The sequence below is a fragment of the Hydractinia symbiolongicarpus genome, chromosome 4 (assembly GCF_029227915.1).
Source record: "Hydractinia symbiolongicarpus strain clone_291-10 chromosome 4, HSymV2.1, whole genome shotgun sequence".
Taxonomy (NCBI): Eukaryota; Metazoa; Cnidaria; class Hydrozoa; order Anthoathecata; family Hydractiniidae; genus Hydractinia; species Hydractinia symbiolongicarpus.
In genome coordinates, this window is record NC_079878.1 from 13,712,859 (window position 1) to 13,732,676 (window position 19,818).

Here is a 19,818-nt window from a genome sequence, read left to right on the forward strand (position 1 = left end):
CCCTTTACTTATATCGGATGAAATCATATTCCCTACATTCCTATATGACTTTCTCAAATAGAAGAAAACCCTACTTTTAGAATAACTCGTGGAATTTGCAATGGCTATTTCTGTATCATGCCACTTGTTTTTAAAAATTCGTTATCCCGGAAATTAGCCCGTCTTCCATATTTAAGTTTTTACATTTTTGGCCATCGCAGCTACATGTCCCGGGAATCGCTATTTTCTGAATCCTTATTCGCTTGTTAGCATGAAATAATGAAGGGGGTGCTGAAATGAGGGTGCTAAAATACAGCTGCGGCGCAACCCTGTTAAAAGAAATGGCGACGGTCTCATTAGAAAAGACACTAGTCGTTAACCCGTGGTAATTTTAACGGAAATCAGCACGTCGTGTATATTTCCGCATTTATATTTCGTACATCCATCACCTGTTAGCAGAAAGTAATTGGATTCTTCTGCGCAGGACGGGGGGGAGGGGGGACAGAATAAAGCTGCCTACAGTGATTTTGAACATACAGAATACTGGTCATTGTTATACAGACGTCGCCCAGTTACTGTTCAATATATAAGACACCCTTAACCTTCTTGTCACGCTTAGCGGCTATCATTAAAAGATATCATCTTCGCTACTAACGTATCATCCTCGTACTAACGTATCATCCTCGGTACTAACGTATCATCTTCGGTACTAACGTATCATCTTCGGTACTAACGTATCATCCTCATACTAATGTATCATCCTCGGTACTAACGTATCATCCTCGGTACTAACGTATCATCCTCGTGCTAATTTATCATCCTCGGTACTAATGTATCATCCTCGGTACTAACGTATCATCCTCGGTACTAACGTATCATCCTCGGTACTAACGTATCATCCTCATGCTAACGTATCATCCTCGTGCTAATGTATCATCCTCGGTACTAATGTATCATCCTCGGTACTAACGTATCATCCTCGGTACTAACGTATCATCCTCGTGCTAATGTATCATCCTCGGTACTAATGTATCATCCTCGGTACTAACGTATCATCCTCGGTACTAACGTATCATCCTCGTGCTAATGTATCATCCTCGGTACTAATGTATCATCCTCGGTACTAACGTATCATCCTCGGTACTAACGTATCATCCTCATGCTAACGTATCATCCTCGTGCTAATGTATCATCCTCGGTACTAATGTATCATCCTCGGTACTAACGTATCATCCTCGGTACTAACGTATCATCCTCGTGCTAATGTATCATTCTCGGTACTAATGTATCATCCTCGGTACTAACGTATCATCCTCGGTACTAACGTATCATCCTCGGTACTAACGTATCATCCTTGTGCTAATGTATCATCCTCGGTACTAACGTATCATCCTCGTGCTAATGTATTATCCTCTTTATTAAGCGCATTCAAATTTGATAGCACCAAATATATTCACCACGTTGTCTAAGAAAGTTCAACAGAAACATCAATATTTCAGGTAACTTGTTCAGCAAAATTCATATCTAGCATTTTTCAATATCAATCCGGGTTCCAGAACTTTTGAGTATCATTCTAAAAGATGACACGACAAACATCCCATGTGCAAATCAACTAAAAATTACATAAATTAATTAGCTGTTGCAAAAAGAGACAAGCCAACACGTAGTAATTAACGTTTCATATATATCAAAATTTTACACTTAATTTCTGTTTGATAGCTCTTTTAATGACGGCCTAATAAGGTGTATAATGAAAGATTCCATAGTCTTCTACTTATACCTGCCATTTTCTTTCATTTTTTTGTACCAGATATTTGTATTTACTCACTGGAAAAATCTACGCTTGTACTTATGTATGTGCAGAACTTTTTATCTGTAATTTTGATAGTTGCGTGTTTGTTTGTTTTAAAAATAAAAAATATCAACATATTTAAATTCTTAGTATTAATAGTGCAGACAAATAGGCATCCCAAATTTACACGATCTTTATGAGCTGCGACATGGATTTATTTCGCTGTTATGACGCGCTAAAGAATGCTAATAGCAAATTTCACACGCTCTCTATCAGGTAGGGACTTTTCAGCCTGTCGCCTGCAGAGTAGTGACAACTCCACCCTTTTGTCTGTGTCTGAAAAATGATGAAAAAACTGGCTTTGTTTCATTAATGATGGTAAAATTTTGTTGGGAGGTTTGCAGACTGATTTAGCGCGGTGTACAAGTGGTAATTTTAAAGTGTCTCTATCAAATCTATTTTCACCACTAGCTAAAGCTCTAACAGAGGATGGAAAAATATTAAATAAAATATTATATTTCAAAAGTACATGCTCGTCCCAAATTTGATATCAGCATTTTGATAATAAATTTTATATAAAAAAATGCATTTATTGATACGAGTTTATTTTAAAAATTTATTTATTTTAAAAATAGTATAGTTTGCTATTAAATAATTTGTCTTTAAGTAGATGTATGCTGAAATCCTCGTATTAAGGGCTCCCATGTATTGATATGTGATTGGTCTTATTCCGCAATTTCTAATGGGAGTTAGGAAGGGCAATCCTACCCCGATCTTCGAAAAGACCGAACCAATTAAGTCGTTATAAAATAACTCTCCGTCATCTGAACTTCTATTGCTTCTTTTAAAGTTTTAAAAAAGAAAGAGAGAGATGAAACACGACATTTTGTTTGCTTGTTCAAAGCAAATGTGCCCAGTATGTTGCACTAACTGTTGCGCAGTTCGAAACGGTATGTTAAATTTTACTCTCTTCGAAAGCACATTGAGCATAATAAAAGTATGTGAAATCAAAAAAATAAAGTTAGTTCGCACATATTCTGGTGTTTTGTATATATTTTTATCCACATATATTTCTATAGAGTATTTTATCTAGAAGAGAAAAATAGTGTCGAAAAATCACCTCTTTCTGATTGGTAATTTTGATTTTTTTCTTCTAGTTAAGGTATAGATATTCTTCAGGATTTAATGTTTTTTTGTAGGAAAGATGCAATCCAATTGTTTCAAACTGGTGTTTCTTTTACAATTTTTTTTGTGGCAATTTTCGCATGGTCGAAGTGATTTAGAAGATTTTAAGAAGTTTAAAGACAATGGATTGCTTACATTGTCACAGGTAACATTGTTGTGAGTTACATCGCTGAAAAACCGTTCCCAGGGCATTTTGCCTTGTTGATGAAGTTGATAGCGGCGAACAGGTTCTAATTTATGGTAATTTTACACGAAAAATAATTTATGAATAGTTATTACCCTTCAAAAATTAATTTTTTCTTCTACGCGGGATTTTTATGTAAACAAGAATACAACAAATATGGCGGTTGATTTATTTTGTGGAATGGATAAAAAGACCCCTAAAGTTTTGCATTAACTTAAGGGAGGCTCGTTTGAGAAATATGTTATTTCCGTAATAACGGCTCTGCGGTCACAAGACCCTGGAGACGATGTTAACTCGTTATCTCTGTATTAGCAAATGCGATATATTTTTGTTGAATTTGCTGCTGAATTTTAAGCACGGACGAAACCACGGGTTAACGACTAGTCTCTTATAAGTTAATTACCCGTATTATGTGTGTCAAATAGGTCGATTTCGTGTTAAGAATGCACGAAATACTTTTCGCCGAAGAGGCAAATGGGATTTAATTCTAATGATTTAGTGGATTTTTCACTGGCTAACAAGCGGTATAAATACAATGATCATTCTTTTTATCCACTCTTTTTAGATTGCAGTGGACATGTCGAATGCAGGCGTACTAGGAGCTATACCATCGATTAAAGAAAAGTTGACTCAGTTAGCCGTGGTTGTAGATGAAGTTGAAAAAGAAATTGAATTATCGGAGAAAGATGAGCGAGACAAAGATTTAATTGGTACATACATTTACACAATAAGCTTCAAGGGTTTTTAAAAGTATTGTAAACGTTTCGGGGTTTTTTCTGCGTCGAATGCAAAATGCGCAAAAATTCTTCCAATTATTGAAATGACTAAAAAATAATTACAAAAGTGCTGAAGCATATTAAAACTTAAAGAAGTTGTCCAGCTAATGTCGAAGACACATGCTCTAAAAGTAATTTATTCTGATTTTTTCTCTCCCCCTTTTCAATTTGAAAAGCCTATTTAGTTTTGTCTGTCATCAAACTAAAAGAGTATATTAGAATACAACTGTAGTCTGAAAAAAGAACCAAGACTGATGTTATATATCAGTGACATCATTTTCATATTCATTTACGTGAATAAAGCTTCCGCAAAAATTCTTTTCTTCACAATTTCCTTGTTTTCTCTCCTCCACCCCTGTTATTTTGTAAAACCTCTTGACCTTGTTTAGGGAATATTTACGATATATTATCTGGACTAGAAGTTTTAACAAATGGAATTCACAGAGGCAGCTGGCAAGAATTAGTGTTAGGAGGTCTAGAAATTGCAGTTCCATTAGCAACAATGGCAGATTTAAATGATCCTTTAACAGAAGTAATTCTATCACTCGTATCCTCCGTGTTTGACACTTTCGGCGGTAGCACAGGTATACACATTCGAGAGTTTCCACCCAAATACAAAATGAAACGGACAATTGTGATTTGGAATCTAATTGATTAATTGCGGACAAGAACAAAACAAAAAAGTATATATATATATATGTATATATATATAACAAAATGTAAACATAATAACCAGCCGAATATGTATTTCGCTTGTTCCGTTTCATTTTGTTTTTCTATCGAGTGGAAATTCAGCTTAACATTTTTTCCTATCGTTAACACGATGAAAGTTTTACCGATTAAAGAAATTAATTTATATACAGAGCCAACCTCGTCCCAGGAATTTTTGCCTTTTTGTCGTTGAGGGCGAGTACCGTTGAGTAAGCGCTAACCTTATACTTCTTTGTTTTAAGGAAAGACACGGAAAATCTATTCGTTATTTCGCAAACATAAATTTAACAAATTAATGTACGATTTACGCTTGGTAAATATAAGATAAAACGAAGATATGTAACAAACAAGAAACGAAAGAACAATAATATTTGTTTCCTCAAATAATTATTTTTTCTTCCGCTACTAAATTTATCTTAATGATGTCTATTTCGTAACCCAGGGTCAACGAATCTGCTTTAAACGTGAAGGGTTCAAAATAGTGGACGAAAAGGGAGTCTTCACAGGTTGTTGTTGTTGAGTTGGAAAATTTTGTGAACTCCAAACTGTCTAAAACGCTCTTCGAATTTATTTCGTTAGAACGGAGAAATAGTGTTTTTAAAGTCAGCTAAGCTATCTTTGAAAAACGTTGGGTGGAACATGCTGTCCCGTCCTGGTTTTGTCAGACCTGTCTAGTGCTTCTATTGTACTTTTCATATTATACTTGCTTAGGAGGAGAAATCAAAACGGAACGAATGATCCAACGCATTATTCTATTTGCATTAGACCGTGCTAACGCAACTCAACTAGACTTGGATGTTTCAAGCACAAAAAGATTATACAGTTCATTAAGTAATAATATCTTGCAGCTCCGAGATGGAGGGAGTATTAATAAAAACCAGGCAATGGAGTTTTTCAATCAAGCATTTGAGGTACGTCTGTGAGGGATTATTTCACCCGTATACCAGTCAAACACTTAGCAACAAAGTAGACATCAAAGCTCTTAGATTTCTGAAAGTAATCAGAAAACCAACTAATTCTTGACTGTGTGCATCCTTGTCTCCAAGGTTTCTTGGTCCTTCAACCGTTATTCAGAGATCAAGATGGTAAAATTGCTTGGGAACGAGGTTGAATTGTGTATTTTTCTTGGCCTACTTGTAACAAAAACTAAAACAGTGCGACTTTATTATGGCTGGTTACAATACACTTTGATTCTTTTATCATCCTCATTCTCAACAGCGTACGATATGTTATACAGCAAGGTGTAAGGAACCATTCTCATCCCTAGAGCGAGAATGGTAAGTAACCTTTGGTATCTTTTTTACGATGTTATTTTTATTACACAGGAAATGGCTATCTTTGGAAAAGTGGAAGAAGTCATCTCATCCTCATGTTACATTGGTGACATCACTAAATACGAAGATGAAAATGAACTAAACGAACAAACAGAAAAATGTTTAGAATTTTTAAACCTATACAGTAGTTTGAGTATTATCCGCCAACTTTTGATCACTGATATGGCTAGTTTAGTTGGCGAGGCTGGTTTAAACAGTACTGCTTTATATTTATTGAAGTTAGTGAGAAAGAAACAAGAAATTAACAAAAACATCTTGAACTTTATTGTTGACCCTATTAATTTCATGTAAGTCCTTCTAGTATATTTTCAAAATGTTGATATTTTTTTGGGGGTACAATTTCTTTCGAGCAACCTTATTGCCAGGACATCTAGTATCATTTTTCACACGGGGACGGTAATTTTCGATGCCAGAAAAGATGCAAAGATATTGATCATAAACAAGCTTGTTTTCCGAGATATTTCAGGGTAGAATGATTTAAACTACAGTGGAATCTCTCCATCTCGACAACGCTCCATCTCGAACTTTCTCTCTATAAATCAATTTTTTTAGTTCTTTGGGAGTTCGACATAAAGAGAGAGTGTCCGCTGTATCAAGAATACAAAATAATTCCTTTTTATATTCCAAATTAATAATTATTTTATTGCAGAGGTGAAAGATACGCAGTCAGTTATTTTTATGCAAGTCCAGAAAGATGGCCAACTTTGAAAGCGTACATCCATCGACTGGATGTGATGACGAACGGCAAATACCTTCGCGCGCATGTGATTGTGTGTTCGAAGCAGCAGCTTCAAGGAGAATGTTTCCAAATGATGATGGGGAAATACACAACAAATGATTTGATGGGATGGAGGAGTTCGATTAGTTCTATATACATTGGAGGTGAGGACCAGTCTTTCAATTCAAAAGACGATTTACTCTCTTTGCCGTATTTTAAGCATGTTTGGCCAAAAGGTGAAGTAAATAACGTGAAGATCTACGTCCTTGAGGATAATCCTCCCTAACAATTAGTTTTTCTCCAAATATTGTATCTCTGCACCTACCACACAACACCTGTTGCCCAGAAATTACGTGATAAAGACTGCTTACAATGTAAATTTCCAGAAAGTCCTGCGTAACCTAATTCAGTAGAGGCTTAGATTAACAACTTCTCGAGATAAATCAAAATTCAACTTCTTTCTCCTCATTTTAGGCAATCTCAAAGTCACAGGTTTTGATCAAGATAAATTCAAAGGTACAACATTTGGTCCCTTTATTGGTCCTACTGTGATTGGGACTATTCCAGGAAGAAATGAATGGGAGTCAATGTACGTCTTGGCAACAAAGAAAGATGCTAGTCGCTATTTGAGAGTATGCGAAGAAAAGAATTTGAGACAAGTGAGAAATTTTGTTACCTTTCGTAGCTACAGTATGGTTAATGTAATGAAAAATTAGTATATTTAATATATCTTCGCCTTCCCTTTACAGAAAAGTCCATGTGATATGTTACCTATGGGACTGTATAAAAGACTCGATGATGTTCACAGTAAGACTTCTTTGTTTTTTATTTTACTCAAAAAATGAACATCATTTTCTTGCCACCTTCGTATCTCATTGCTGAGAGCATGTTTTTATTTAATCAAAAGCAGAAGGCATACCTAGGAAGAAAACCTCCTGGTACAAGTCAACCTTGGATCCTAAAAACAGCTGTCTCTTTTTGTCTGACAGCGAGGAGCGCAACGGCCTTGAGAGAGAAAAAGCCCTGTGGACAAAGTGGAACAAACGCAGCGTATTTTTGACCTGTAAGACTTAATACGCAGGCTTATTGTATCTGCAAATGACTTTAAACGGTTAGCTTCGCATGAAAATTGATATCTTGTTTGCCTGGATTCCTTGGCCCTAAACCGTTATTACAAAGTAGTCCTTACGTCCATAGGCAAACTGGCCTGAAAACGAGGTTACAAAGTTTTTGCTATTAGGTTATCAAGCAGTATTGACTGCCATTTTTACATCACTACAAAAATAATTTCTTTCTAATTTATTATTGTTCTCAGATAACGACTGGAGCAGCAGAATAAATTCCATTTCTATTCCTGCAAACATGAAAGTTACAGCCTATGATGATTTTAACTTTCAAGGAAGCATGTTTGGTCCGCTTCAAGGGCCAGACACCATCGGGAAATTATGTCATAGCGGAGAATGGAAATCGTTAAAGCTAGAAAGGACGACAAAAAAGCCATCGGAGATGATCAGAATATGCAGAGAAGAAAATTTTGATGGATATTGTGATTTACTGGAGGAAGGGGTACGTAATTCTAAACGAGAGTGTACGGTACACTATTTTTTATTACATAAAAATAAAAATAACCTTTCTCCACCCAATACACTCTATAAAATGCCCTTTAAGATTAATCCCTGCACATATTAAACAAAGACTGTCTAAACCTTTCTTTTCTGCTCGGGCACATCAGAAGTATCAGAAAGGGTTAAACAATAAGTTTAGGTAAAAAAAAACACAATACTAAAGTAAGTAACGCCAATGTAAAATCATGAATTCACAAGAACACTAGAACATGACTTTTAACTATGGCTACAGACAACAAATCAGTTTAAATGACATCGTATTTTCAAAAAAATCCATATTTTTCTTTAGGATAACAATTTTAAACCTCTTGCTGAACCTTCTTGCTGAAAAATAAGAACAAAAATATAAGTTTGATCCTTAATATTCTTACAAATGTTCATACTTCTTAACATAAAGTAAAAAGTATATAATCGAAACATCATTTTCAGAGCTTTTTTTTCACACCGGACGAAATTTAGTGAATCGGTTTTTAGAGGGAGCGCCTAGGACGCCGGTTACAAGATTATTTTTTAAAATCATTGCATCGTAAAAAAAGTCTTTTTTAAGAAAACTCATTTTATACAGATAGGTGCAAAAAATCTTTCCCGAAATAAGTGAAAATCTCTTTCAAAATGGTCTTGATTGAAAATCTTTTTCAAAATAGTGAAAATCTCTTCTAAAAAAGAAAAAAATCTTCTTCAAAATGGTAAAATGTTTTCCAAAAAAAGAGAAAATATTTCTCAAAATAATATGACCCTAACCTCGTTTCCAGGGTATTTCATATCTTGTATCGACCACAAGAACACATCAAAAGGTATGACCGCAAGGCGTAAAAAAGGCTTGGTAACGAGGTAGAAGACCTCATCTTTTTAATCTCCAAAAAATACAACCGAATTGGTATTTCGCAGGTGAATTAATAAGAAATTAGTTATTGTAGCAAAATTACAGAGTTAGAGACTTGCCCCTTTCCACCCAGTGCACACAGCCCCACCCAAGCGAACTATTGTTGGAACAAGATTTTACTTTTACGCCGCAGATTCAGGACGCTAATAAATCAGAATACAGAGTTTCAAAATAAACGACCGCTTCGCTACCTATTGGAAAGCAGACTTTAACGGAAAAACGATTTTTCGCTCCTTTAAACTTCCTAGTAGTTATTACTGGAGAAAGTGTCAATAGGGATTCAACATGGGCGAATATGCAATTATTTAACTCTAAAAAAGAAGTAACACAAAGAGAAGTTATTCTTTATTTTGAGGACCGTATATATGTGACTTTGTACCTGCATTCTCATCACCGTGATTACGTCGCAAATAACCTTGAATAGTAGCTAGAGTTACATTTTCAGTACCACAATCACTCCTCACTTTCTCGGGACATCCACCTATTTCTCGGACGGCATTTAAAAATAACGTGCAATGACTTTTTTATTGTTATTTGATAATGTACTGCTAGTATTTTCCATTATAAACAACGACTTATGAGTCACGCAATTTCGGCGTTTTAAACCCAGAGTTTTTCAATCGTGATTTCAAAATGTTCGCAATGACATTTTTAATCCCTGATAACAGACAGTGCAAATATTCAAGTATTGTTTGATATTGGTATCCTTTTCGAAAATATTTCGAAATAATCAAATCATATCCATTGGGTGAGACTTTTGCTCCACAGTCGACGCAATATTTATCAGATAGTAAATGAAGACACATTTATCCATAGTTTTCTTTCCGGACCTCAACTCGCCCCAGTTCTATTTAGAGAAGCCTTTTCACCATCTCGGCAAACATTTTTACTATTTCGGCAAACATTTTCACGAGTTCGAATAACATTTTTACTATTTTGAAAAACATTTTTAATATTTCGCCAAACATTTTCACACAATTTCGGAAAAGATTTTTTGCACCTATCGGCTTCCGTACTTTTATGTTTCGATTTTTACCTAAAAAACTATACATTTAGGGTTTTGATAAGATGGAGAAAATTGTTGTTTTTCGAAGACGCGCTCATAAAATTATTTTTGTACCTGGGGGCGGTTATTGATTACAGGGGGGTAAAAGAAAAATATGGTATTATAACAGCGAGTAGGAATGATGTTGCTTGTATCGCTGATAATAAAACAAAAACTGTATCGTTTTAAGAGTAAAAAAATAAAAAATCTAAGAAATATTCCACAAATCTAACCACGATTGAAAAAGTTAAAAGTTTGACCACGATGGGGATCGAACCCACAATCTTCCGATTCGAAGTCGGACGCCTTATCCATTGGGCCACGCGGCCATGCAATAAATTATCAAAAGCTTTTTAATAAAACAAAAAATTATAAATTATTTAATTACTTTTTTAATTCCCTTGGAATGTAAAATATTTTCTGCCTCGGTTACAATCCTATGCCTCATTACTCGAACTTTGTTTTCCTCTTATAGGTTTCTAGACTTATGAGTTAGTTGTTTTAATAGAAAAATATATGCTGACACCTAAGGCAAGAACAATTAGTTTATTACTAAATAGGAGAGTGGGGACGTTTAAAAGTTCAATTTACCCAACAGTTGCATATAACAATTTCGATCCCAGGATTTCTTTTCGCTTGGTAGGCTGTTAACGCCAGCATGCATATCAGAAGGCGATAAAGAAGCTCTGAGGATTAGATTGTGCGTGTGCCAACCTCGTTTCCATGGATTTCTGCCTTTTTGATATGAGGGATATCGGCCTCCTTCTGTCAAATATCAGAAAGGCAAAACTCCCTGGGGACGAGGGTGTGTGCGTGTGCCTGACTTACCAGACGTGTGGCTTTCTTTATCGCTATTCTTTTAAGGTTAAAAACTAGGTAAAAACCAGAGCTCTGTCAAGTGACCTCGAAACTAGTTCCGAGGTCTCTCAAGAAACCCCGATTACGAAAATACCCTCTTTCGAGAATAAAGATAATGAATTCTTCTGACTTTAGAACTTTCAAAATTTATCCTCCATTCACGGTTGTTCCTGGAATACAGCTGCAACGAAACTGAAGAGCATGCGAATACCAGCTGGTCTAAGAGTTTACTTATGGAGTGAAGACAACTATGATGGGCTTCCATTAGGACCTTACACTGGACCGTCATTAGTTCGACTAGTCGATGGAGCAGAGACACAACGAGTAATTCGCTCGCTTAAAATAAAACAACTTTACTAAATATAAAGACGTCGTGAAGAAACAGAAATGTAGAACTTGATTTTAAGATACTGGCTTTGAATGTATCTTTTCAATAAGTTTACACAGAGTTGATTGGCAGTTTATGCAACGATCACTGCTATTTGTGTTGTGAGTGTTAACAGGGATGTTGATCGATTCATAAAATAGGTGATTGTTTTCTTTTAAACAGTTTTATGGATCAGATAAAAGCTGCAAGAATGAAATTTTTTATTTTGTAATATATTGGCAGGGGCGGATCCAGACTTTTTCAAGACTTAGTCAAGACTGAGTCTTGAATTTAGCAGCTGGGGGCTAAATTTTAAGCTTTGCGGGTACAAAAATCGCGAAAAATTGTCTTCCGATTTATCTAGTTATTAATAAAATTGACCAAAAGAAACGCTAAGCTATAACAAAATCTGCTAAGAACATCTTTTATAAGAATCAAATCTCCGTCTTACACGTCTTATTTTAGATAGATAAAACCACTAAAATTAACAGGGATTAACTATAATAAAGTGAGACAATTGTGAATATATTTCATTATTTATAAACTCCTGCTGTTTCTGCCAATATCAGGCTTCATCAGCATGACTAGGTGCATCAAATGATCACACCAGCCATGGACAGCAAAATAAAACACAATAATAACAAAAACAATAAGAATATGGAAAGATCAGGATAATGAAGATGAAATATACGTACATGTGATATGATACAAACACACCTCAACCCATGTATTTGTTCAGATATATTTGTTTATTCATAGGGCTAAACTCAAGTTTCGTTTGAACTTTAAAAGAAGAATTAAGAGGGGCTTTTTACTGCTTTTTGCATGCTGAAATAGGAAAATGCAACTTTCAGTTACGAAAGTTGCAACCTGGAAAAAGGGGAACGTAATGATTTGGCTTGAAGTCTACACCAGACTTAACAATATCTTCATAACAAAATAAAATTTTTAACTGATCTTCATCAGGTAAAATAGATGGGTGTGGCAATATACACTGTGTAAAGAAAGTTGTAACAAACTGTAACAAACCGAATTGTGGGTAAAATGTGTTAATTTTTCTCTTTATTACTGTTGACAAGGCAAGTATTGATAGAAAAGGAAACCATGTCTTGGGGGTACAGTTGTAGATTGCTTCTGCTTTAACTGCCTCCTCAGGAGAAAGAGTCATATCACAAACAATATGGGAAAGGGAAAATCTGAATAAACTTTTCTCAGATATAAAAATATTTGCCTTTTGGTTTTTAAAAGCAAATTGAAAACAAGGATGATTGGAATAAAAGGAAGGATGCAAGAAAAGTTCTATGGATGTCAAGATTCTCAAAACATCAACAAGAGAATTATCACCTATGCCTATACCAACGATGCTGAGCTGTATAGACAGTCTCCTGATGGATTGGATCTAAAAATAATATATTTTACCATGACCTTTTACTCAACAAACTTTGTTTCTTAATAGTCATTCAAAGAGTTGTTTATTTTCATCACCAACCTTACTTATCCAGATGTCAAGTTCTTGCTTCTAATAACAACACAAATATTAATTGAGAAAGTATTCCTCCGCAATGCTGAAAATTCTGTTCAAAGCTCATATTACAAAAACAATACACCTTTATGATAATTCAATTGTACATGCGTTCCTATGGCTCTCCATCGTTTTACAATATCGGAAAAAAGTTTTCTCCAGTTTTTTAACTTCCGTTGTATTAATTTCTTTCAAATTTTCAGGAAACGTTAATAATAATAAGATACAACTTATGTGTACTTTTCATTAAAAACAAAACGTGGCAAGAAAAGTTATCACGAAAAAACGTGTTTTCTCCTTAATAAACTCTTATAAAAGTGTAATGTTTACCTCCTCTGATTGCAAAATAAGCTGCGATGGAGTGTTATTTTTTCCGAATTATCGTAAAGGTGTATTAGCCTTAGCTATTAGCTAATTAAATCTTTTTGTATTTGGTTTTAATGTCTGTTGTATAAAGCTCTCCCCAACTATCTTTCTGTAGCAGATATACTGAAAACCTTTAAATAAATGCAAGGTGTGTTGGAGAGTAAAAACATATTTCTCACCTTAAAGCAATAATTCCTTTATCTTCACACCTAGCCTCAGATGGAAGGTATATATCTGGACCTGAATTCCGATGAAGACTTTTATCAACCAAGGAATAAATATCCCCAGACAACAAAAATGCTCGAGAATAAACACTTTCTAAAAGTTCTTTTTGCATTTTACGAACAGATTCAAAATTATCACACTTTAAATCAGTAAGCACCCGCGCCAACATATCTGCTGCAGCCATAATTGCGCCCCGCCGAAGGGGCGCACATTTAGTGGACCGCGGGTATATAGTGTTTGTTGCGCCCCACCGAAGGGGCGCACATTTAGTGGACCGCGGGTATATAGTGTTTGTGTTGTGTATGGCAAAAAAATTTTCCACTCTTTACTTCGCGGGGGACTTCTGCTCGGTCATCCAACCCGGATCTGATATAACACAACCAGTGTGTTTGGTACCACCAAGACAAAAAAAACACCCATCGAGCAAAACTTTTTTTGTCTTGGTGTCCTTGTTGTCTCTAAAGATTTGAATGCGATAAAAAATGTTAATCGAGATTCTTTTGTTATGTTAATATGAAGCTTTGTAATATGGAGCTTTGTTTGTCTCGTTTAATGTGCTTAAATGTCGCTGCAGCCCACGTGAATTTGTTCTGCCCGGATAATGAACATTGGCCTGATTAAGTACGGCAGCTTGCACCGATTAAGAACAGGGCAGAAAATACATAATCAGGGCAACATAATCAGGACAGGCCGGCTTATTACTCAAAAAATATTATTTGGCACTTATAAAAGAAGGGACATATAATCAGGGCAGGCCAGTTTATATACGACAGTGTAATATTATTTCTCATTTTTTATAGAACGAACATAATCGGGGAAGGCCGGCTTATGTATGACAGTCAAATATTATTCCAGACTTATAGAACAAATATAATCGGGGCCGACCGCTTTTATATCATTCGTCATCACTTCTGACAAGCGAATAGCCCTGGTGGCAAAGTTGTTGTTGCTCTCAAATGAAACGAAATTTCGCGGCAAATACTAAATTTTGGGATTCGCAAGTTTAATAACTTTTCACCAAACTTAATTCCCTCAAAAAGAATAATTTAGGTTCCGTGAAATTTTGTTACTTCAAAGTATATTATGCTGAAATGTATTTACTACAAGATTAGTTTTAAACTAAGAATTACGTCGAGACTTTTTCTTCCGCCATCTCTAGTTTTTAGGGGTGTTCTATCTTCCAGAGAATGTTTAATTCACAAAAGTTCGAAGAAAATGCCAATCACAGCCTGCCTGGCCAGCCATTATATCAGCGTTCATAATCCGGTCACCACTACATAACCAGTGCAAAAAAAACATAATCGGATCATGTGTACATAATCCGGCTGTCCCGGTTGTAAACAGGCCGTTTTCGCAATCTGGGCAGAACAAATTTAGCTTCAAGAAAAGATTTGTTTTTGTGTGAGATACGTTGTTTCCAAACCTGTTAACAATAAGTAAGTAGAAGGATTATACTTATGTCTTATATGAAATTAAACTCAGAACGGATCCTGGCGTTGATCCAAACGCCGCATTTTATGAATGCATCACAATTTAAAGTCAATCAAGAACAGAACATTCCGTGTATGGCCATGACTAAAACTGCTTGCATTTTGTTGGTCTTCCCTTCCCGATGGTCTGGCTTGTCGTAATAGCTTTAATGATGTAGCTAGGGAGCTAAATACTTATTTTTAAATTCTTGCATTTTATAAGTTAATAGTCGTAAAACTACTCTCACTTGTACTACAGCTATCAAGCTAGAACTGCACAAAATAGTGCTTTCATTAGAGTCCCTTTTTTCAGAAGCAACAAAAAACTTTTATCCTGCCCTGTGTAATTTTATCAACGAGGGTGCTGATAAGCCACATACACCGTAAAAAGTATAGGCGTTTTTGGTGAGTAAAATAACTTCTAAAGGAACCTTTGTGAGGCTGCTATCATGTATTCTTGCGGTCAGAATGTTCTCCTTCGTTGCTATCCGATGGAGAACAAAGTGGACTTTTCACGGTCAAACCTTCAAAGTAGCAACCTTACTTAAACAGAATTTACATGTAAAACGTCGTTAAAATGTCGCAAAATGGCAAAAATTAAGCAGTATCTAAAACATATTAAAGATTTGACTAAAAAAAAAAGAATTCCTTGAAAAATCCAGTATTGTATTTATGAAGATTTCACCACAAAAACATTAATTACGGCATTTGTACCCCATTTCATAATGGCTGCCCGTGATTGGTTGACACGAATCAGACCGCAAGAATATATATAAAAAGATATTTGTTGAATCATGAAAAAATATTGTTGTTCATTGCACGGAACAGTCAAGTTGAACTAATAAATTAACCAATAACATAACATAGTTAGCCCTTGCAGTACAACTAGACGCTACCCACAGTATGTTACAGGTTTCTTTGTTTTCTTCCCTTTTTTATGTTTTTTCTTGAAATTATAAATGATGTTGTTGATTTATCAAATCTGACAAATTTATTAATTGAGTGTCTACCCTTTTTTGTATCAACTTGTTCAATTCAATTCGAAAACAATGACCAATCAATTTCCTCGATAATAAACAAACAAATTTGTAAAATTCAATAAATTGATTTCAACAAAATAAGTCCTGTATTGTCCACAGGTTTGAAAATCTTGTATCGCCTGCTCAATATTATACTTGTTTAACAATGATATCAAAGCCAGCTTGACTAAATTTATATATATATTTTTATTTATATAGTATACCTTTTGTGTATCACATGGCATTGATTTGTATCTTTTTAATAAATTCTAACTTTAAATCAGATAAGTAGACAATAATTAAACAACCTAGTATTAATTCAGTTCTGGTAAAATTGTATTCTTCTTTCTCAATTTTAAATATACTTTCTTTTTCAGATCATTTGTTATGAAACCATGCACCATCAGCAGTTTCGAAAAATCTTCAACGAGAGAAATTTTTAAGGATTTTATTGGTAACTTAACAGAGTAATAATTCATTGAAATTGAAATTGTTCAGAAGTTATTATATATATTCGAATCGTGAAGTTCATACATAGCAATCCTGCATCCTGGAATTTTCGAGATCAGTTATAAAAAAATCCAGTTAAAGTTTTAACTATTGTTTTAGAATATATACTATATATATGTAAAAAAAAAATTATTTTTTATTTATCAAGTTGTATTTTACGCAATAATAATTGAGAATTAGGATACTTATGATGTGTTTATATACCCCATTGTTCTCCGTTTTAAAGTCTACTTCAAATTTCAGAATCTTTTAGGCTAAGGACGGAAATCTTCAAGTCGCAGGGCTTCTTATTTAAAAATTTTCCCCTGGGCAATAAGCTTATTCACAAGCCTCTATGCAATTCCGTACTGCATTTCTGTCATATTTGGCGGAAAATGTTTCAGCAGAATAGCTTTCAGACACAATTTGTTATTACAGCACAAGAATTTTTGGAGATTTGATAAGTCAAAAATGTATGCGTAAGTCTTTTGAACGAATTTTAACCAAAAATCAAAAGCAATGATTAAGTGAAATTACACAACAAGAAGGCTAGAGGCGTTTAAAGTGTACATATATTTAATCAAGATCTAACTTTATAGATAGAGCCTTAGCCAAATGTGAAAATAACGAAAATAATAAGTTCTAACACTGCAGTTTTTATAGATTTCAAACGTCCACCATTTTCCATTTTAATTTTAAATCCCGTTCTAAATTTGAATGTTTGAAATCGTTATTAGTAATTCGGGGCGCATTAGTGGTAACTATGGCTAGTTTTATGTGTATGGGAGAAGTTTTTTTCTTACTCTCAACTTCGCGGGGGAACTTCGGCTCGAACATCCAACCTAGGTTTGATATAACACAACCTGTGTGTTTGGTACCATCAAGACAAAAATAACACTGATCGAGCAAAACTTATCTTGTCTCGGTTTCTTTGTTGTCTCTGAAGATTTGACTGCCATAAAAAATATTAATCGAGATTCTTTTGTTATGTTAATTTAAAGCTTTGTAATATTGTCTCGTTTAATATGCTTAAATGTCACTGCAGCCCACGTGAATTTATCTTCAAGAAAAAGTTTGTTTTTCTTTGTCCAAGTTGTTTCGAAACTTGTTAACAGTAAGTAGAAGGATTACTTATATTTTATATGAAATTAAACTCAGAACGGTTTATGGCGTTGATCCAAAGGCCGCAATTTATAAATGCATCACAATTTAAAGTCAATCAAGAACAGAACATTCCGTGTATGGCCATGACTAAAACTGCTTGCATTTTGTTGGTCTTCCCTTCCCGATGGTCTGGCTTGTCGTAATAGCTTTAATGATGTAGCTAGGGAGCTAAATACTTATTTTTAAATTCTTGCATTTTATAAGTTAATAGTCGTAAAACTACTCTCACTTGTACTACAGCTATCAAGCTAGAGCTGCACAAAATAGTGCTTTCATTAGAGTCCCTTTTTTCAGAAGCAACAAAAAACTTTTATCCTGCCCTGTGTAATTTTATCAACGAGGGTGCTGATAAGCCACATACACCGTAAAAAGTATAGGCGTTTTGGGTGAGTAAAATAACTTCTAAAGGAACCTTTGTGAGGCTGCTATCATGTATTCTTGCGGTCAGAATGTTCTCCTTCGTTGCTATCCGATGGAGAACAAAGTGGACTTTTCACGGTCAAACCTTCAAAGTAGCAACCTTACTTAAACAGAATTTACAAGTAAAACGTCGTTAAAATGTCGCAAAATGATATGATATGAGAATGGTTAGGTGGATGTGTAATGCCAGTCTGAGAGACAGAAAGAGTTCAGATGAGCTAAGAAGCAGGCTAAGTCTCTGTAGAATTAAAGATGTTATCCAGATAAGAAGATTGAATTGGCTGGGGCACTTGGAAAGAATGGAGGAGGATAATTGGGTAAGAAAGTGTAGAGACTTGATAGTTCCTGGGGCAAAGCCCAGAGGCAGACCGAGAAAGACTTGGCAGGAGGTTATAAGGACAGACTTAATAGAGAAGAAGTTGAGTTTAGATCTAACACAGTCTAGATCAGATTGGAAGAGGGTCATTAATATACCCCGTCCAACCCATGCTAGCATGGAAAACGGACGTTAAGCCGAGAATGATGATGATGATGATGATGATGATGATGAAAATGGCAAAAATTAAGCAGTATCTAAAACATATTAAAGATTTGACTAAAAAAAAAAGAATTCCTTGAAAAATCCAGTATTGTATTTATGAAGATTTCACCACAAAAACATTAATTACGGCATTTGTACCCCATTTCATAATGGCTGCTTAACCGGAATACTGGCCCGTGATTGGTTGACACGAATCCGACCGCAAGAATATATATAAAAAGATATTTGTTGAATCATGAAAAAATATTGTTGTTCATTGCACGGAACAGTCAAGTTGAACTGATAAATTAACCAATAACATAACATAGTTAGCCCTTGCAGTACAACTAGACGCTACCCACAGTATGTTACAGGTTTCTTTGTTTTCTTCACTTTTTCATGTTTTTTCTTGAAATTATAAATGATGTTGATTTATCAAATCTGACAAATTTATTGAGTGTCTACCCTTTTTTGTATCAACTTGTTGAATTCAATACGAAAACAATGACCAATCAATTTCCTCGATAATAAACACTCAAATTTGTAAAATTCAATAAATCGATTTCGACAAAATAAGTCCTGTATTGTCCACAGGTTTGAAAATCTTGTATCGCCTGCTTAATATTATACTTGTTTAACAATGATATCAAAGCCAGCTTGACTAAATTTATATATATATTTTTATTTATATAGTATACCTTTTGTGTATAACATGGCATTGATTTGTATCTTTTTAATAAATTCTAACTTTAAATCAGATAAGTAGACAATAATTAAACAACCTAGTATTAATTCAGTTCTGGTAAAATTGTATTCTTCTTTCTCAATTTTAAATATACTTTCTTTTTCAGATCATTTGTTATCAAACCATGCACCATCAGCATTTTCGAAAAATCTTCAACGAGAGAAATTTTTTAAGGATTTTATTGGTAACTTAACGGAGTAATAATTCATTGAAATTTTTCAGAAGTTATTATATATATTCGAATCGTGAAGTTCATACATAGCAATCCTGCATCCTGGAATTTTCGAGATCAGTTATAAAAAAATCCAGTTAAAGTTTAACTATTGTTTTAGAATATATACTATATATATGTAAAAAAAATTATTTTTTATTTATCAAGTTGTATTTTACGTTAATTACAATAATAATTGAGAATTAGGATA

The 19,818-nt window shown here is 34.5% G+C and overlaps 2 protein-coding genes, 1 long non-coding RNA gene and 1 other non-coding gene across 4 annotated transcripts in view; 2 read left to right on the top strand and 2 right to left on the bottom strand.

Annotated features, from left to right (window-relative positions):
• LOC130641438 (ubiquitin-conjugating enzyme E2 T-like) overlaps positions 1-15,052 on the bottom strand; it is a 49,637-nt gene extending 34,585 nt beyond the window's left edge. The window contains exon 1 of the mRNA XM_057448242.1: positions 15,043-15,052. The gene's annotated coding sequence lies outside the window, so the exon portion shown is untranslated. The remainder of the gene's footprint in view (positions 1-15,042) is intronic.
• Positions 2,748-16,752, top strand: LOC130641429 (uncharacterized). The gene is made up of 12 exons (XM_057448232.1): positions 2,748-2,791; positions 2,971-3,101; positions 3,706-3,850; positions 4,306-4,500; positions 5,339-5,538; positions 5,953-6,248; positions 6,611-6,843; positions 7,154-7,338; positions 7,429-7,486; positions 7,995-8,245; positions 11,226-15,006; positions 16,436-16,752. The coding sequence occupies exons 2-11, from the start codon at positions 2,976-2,978 to the stop codon at positions 11,448-11,450; spliced, it is 1,914 nt and encodes a 637-aa protein (XP_057304215.1). The 5' UTR covers positions 2,748-2,791; positions 2,971-2,975; the 3' UTR covers positions 11,451-15,006; positions 16,436-16,752.
• Trnar-ucg (transfer RNA arginine (anticodon UCG)) lies at positions 10,489-10,561 on the bottom strand. Its single transcript has one exon. It is a non-coding gene; the product is annotated as a tRNA-Arg (tRNA).
• Positions 16,753-16,835: 83 nt separating the features above from the next.
• On the top strand, positions 16,836-19,818 carry LOC130641441 (uncharacterized). The gene is made up of 2 exons (XR_008982458.1): positions 16,836-17,661; positions 19,503-19,818. It is a non-coding gene; the product is annotated as an uncharacterized LOC130641441 (long non-coding RNA).

Excerpts from the sequence above, each read along its gene's own strand:
- LOC130641429 (XM_057448232.1), top strand. The coding sequence starts at position 2,976 with ATGCAATCCAATTGTTTCAAACTGGTGTTTCTTTTACAATTTTTTTTG. Across the intron at positions 3,851-4,305 it reads GCGAGACAAAGATTTAATTG|GGAATATTTACGATATATTA; the intron begins GTACATACATTT and ends GACCTTGTTTAG. Across the intron at positions 4,501-5,338 it reads CACTTTCGGCGGTAGCACAG|GAGGAGAAATCAAAACGGAA; the intron begins GTATACACATTC and ends ATACTTGCTTAG.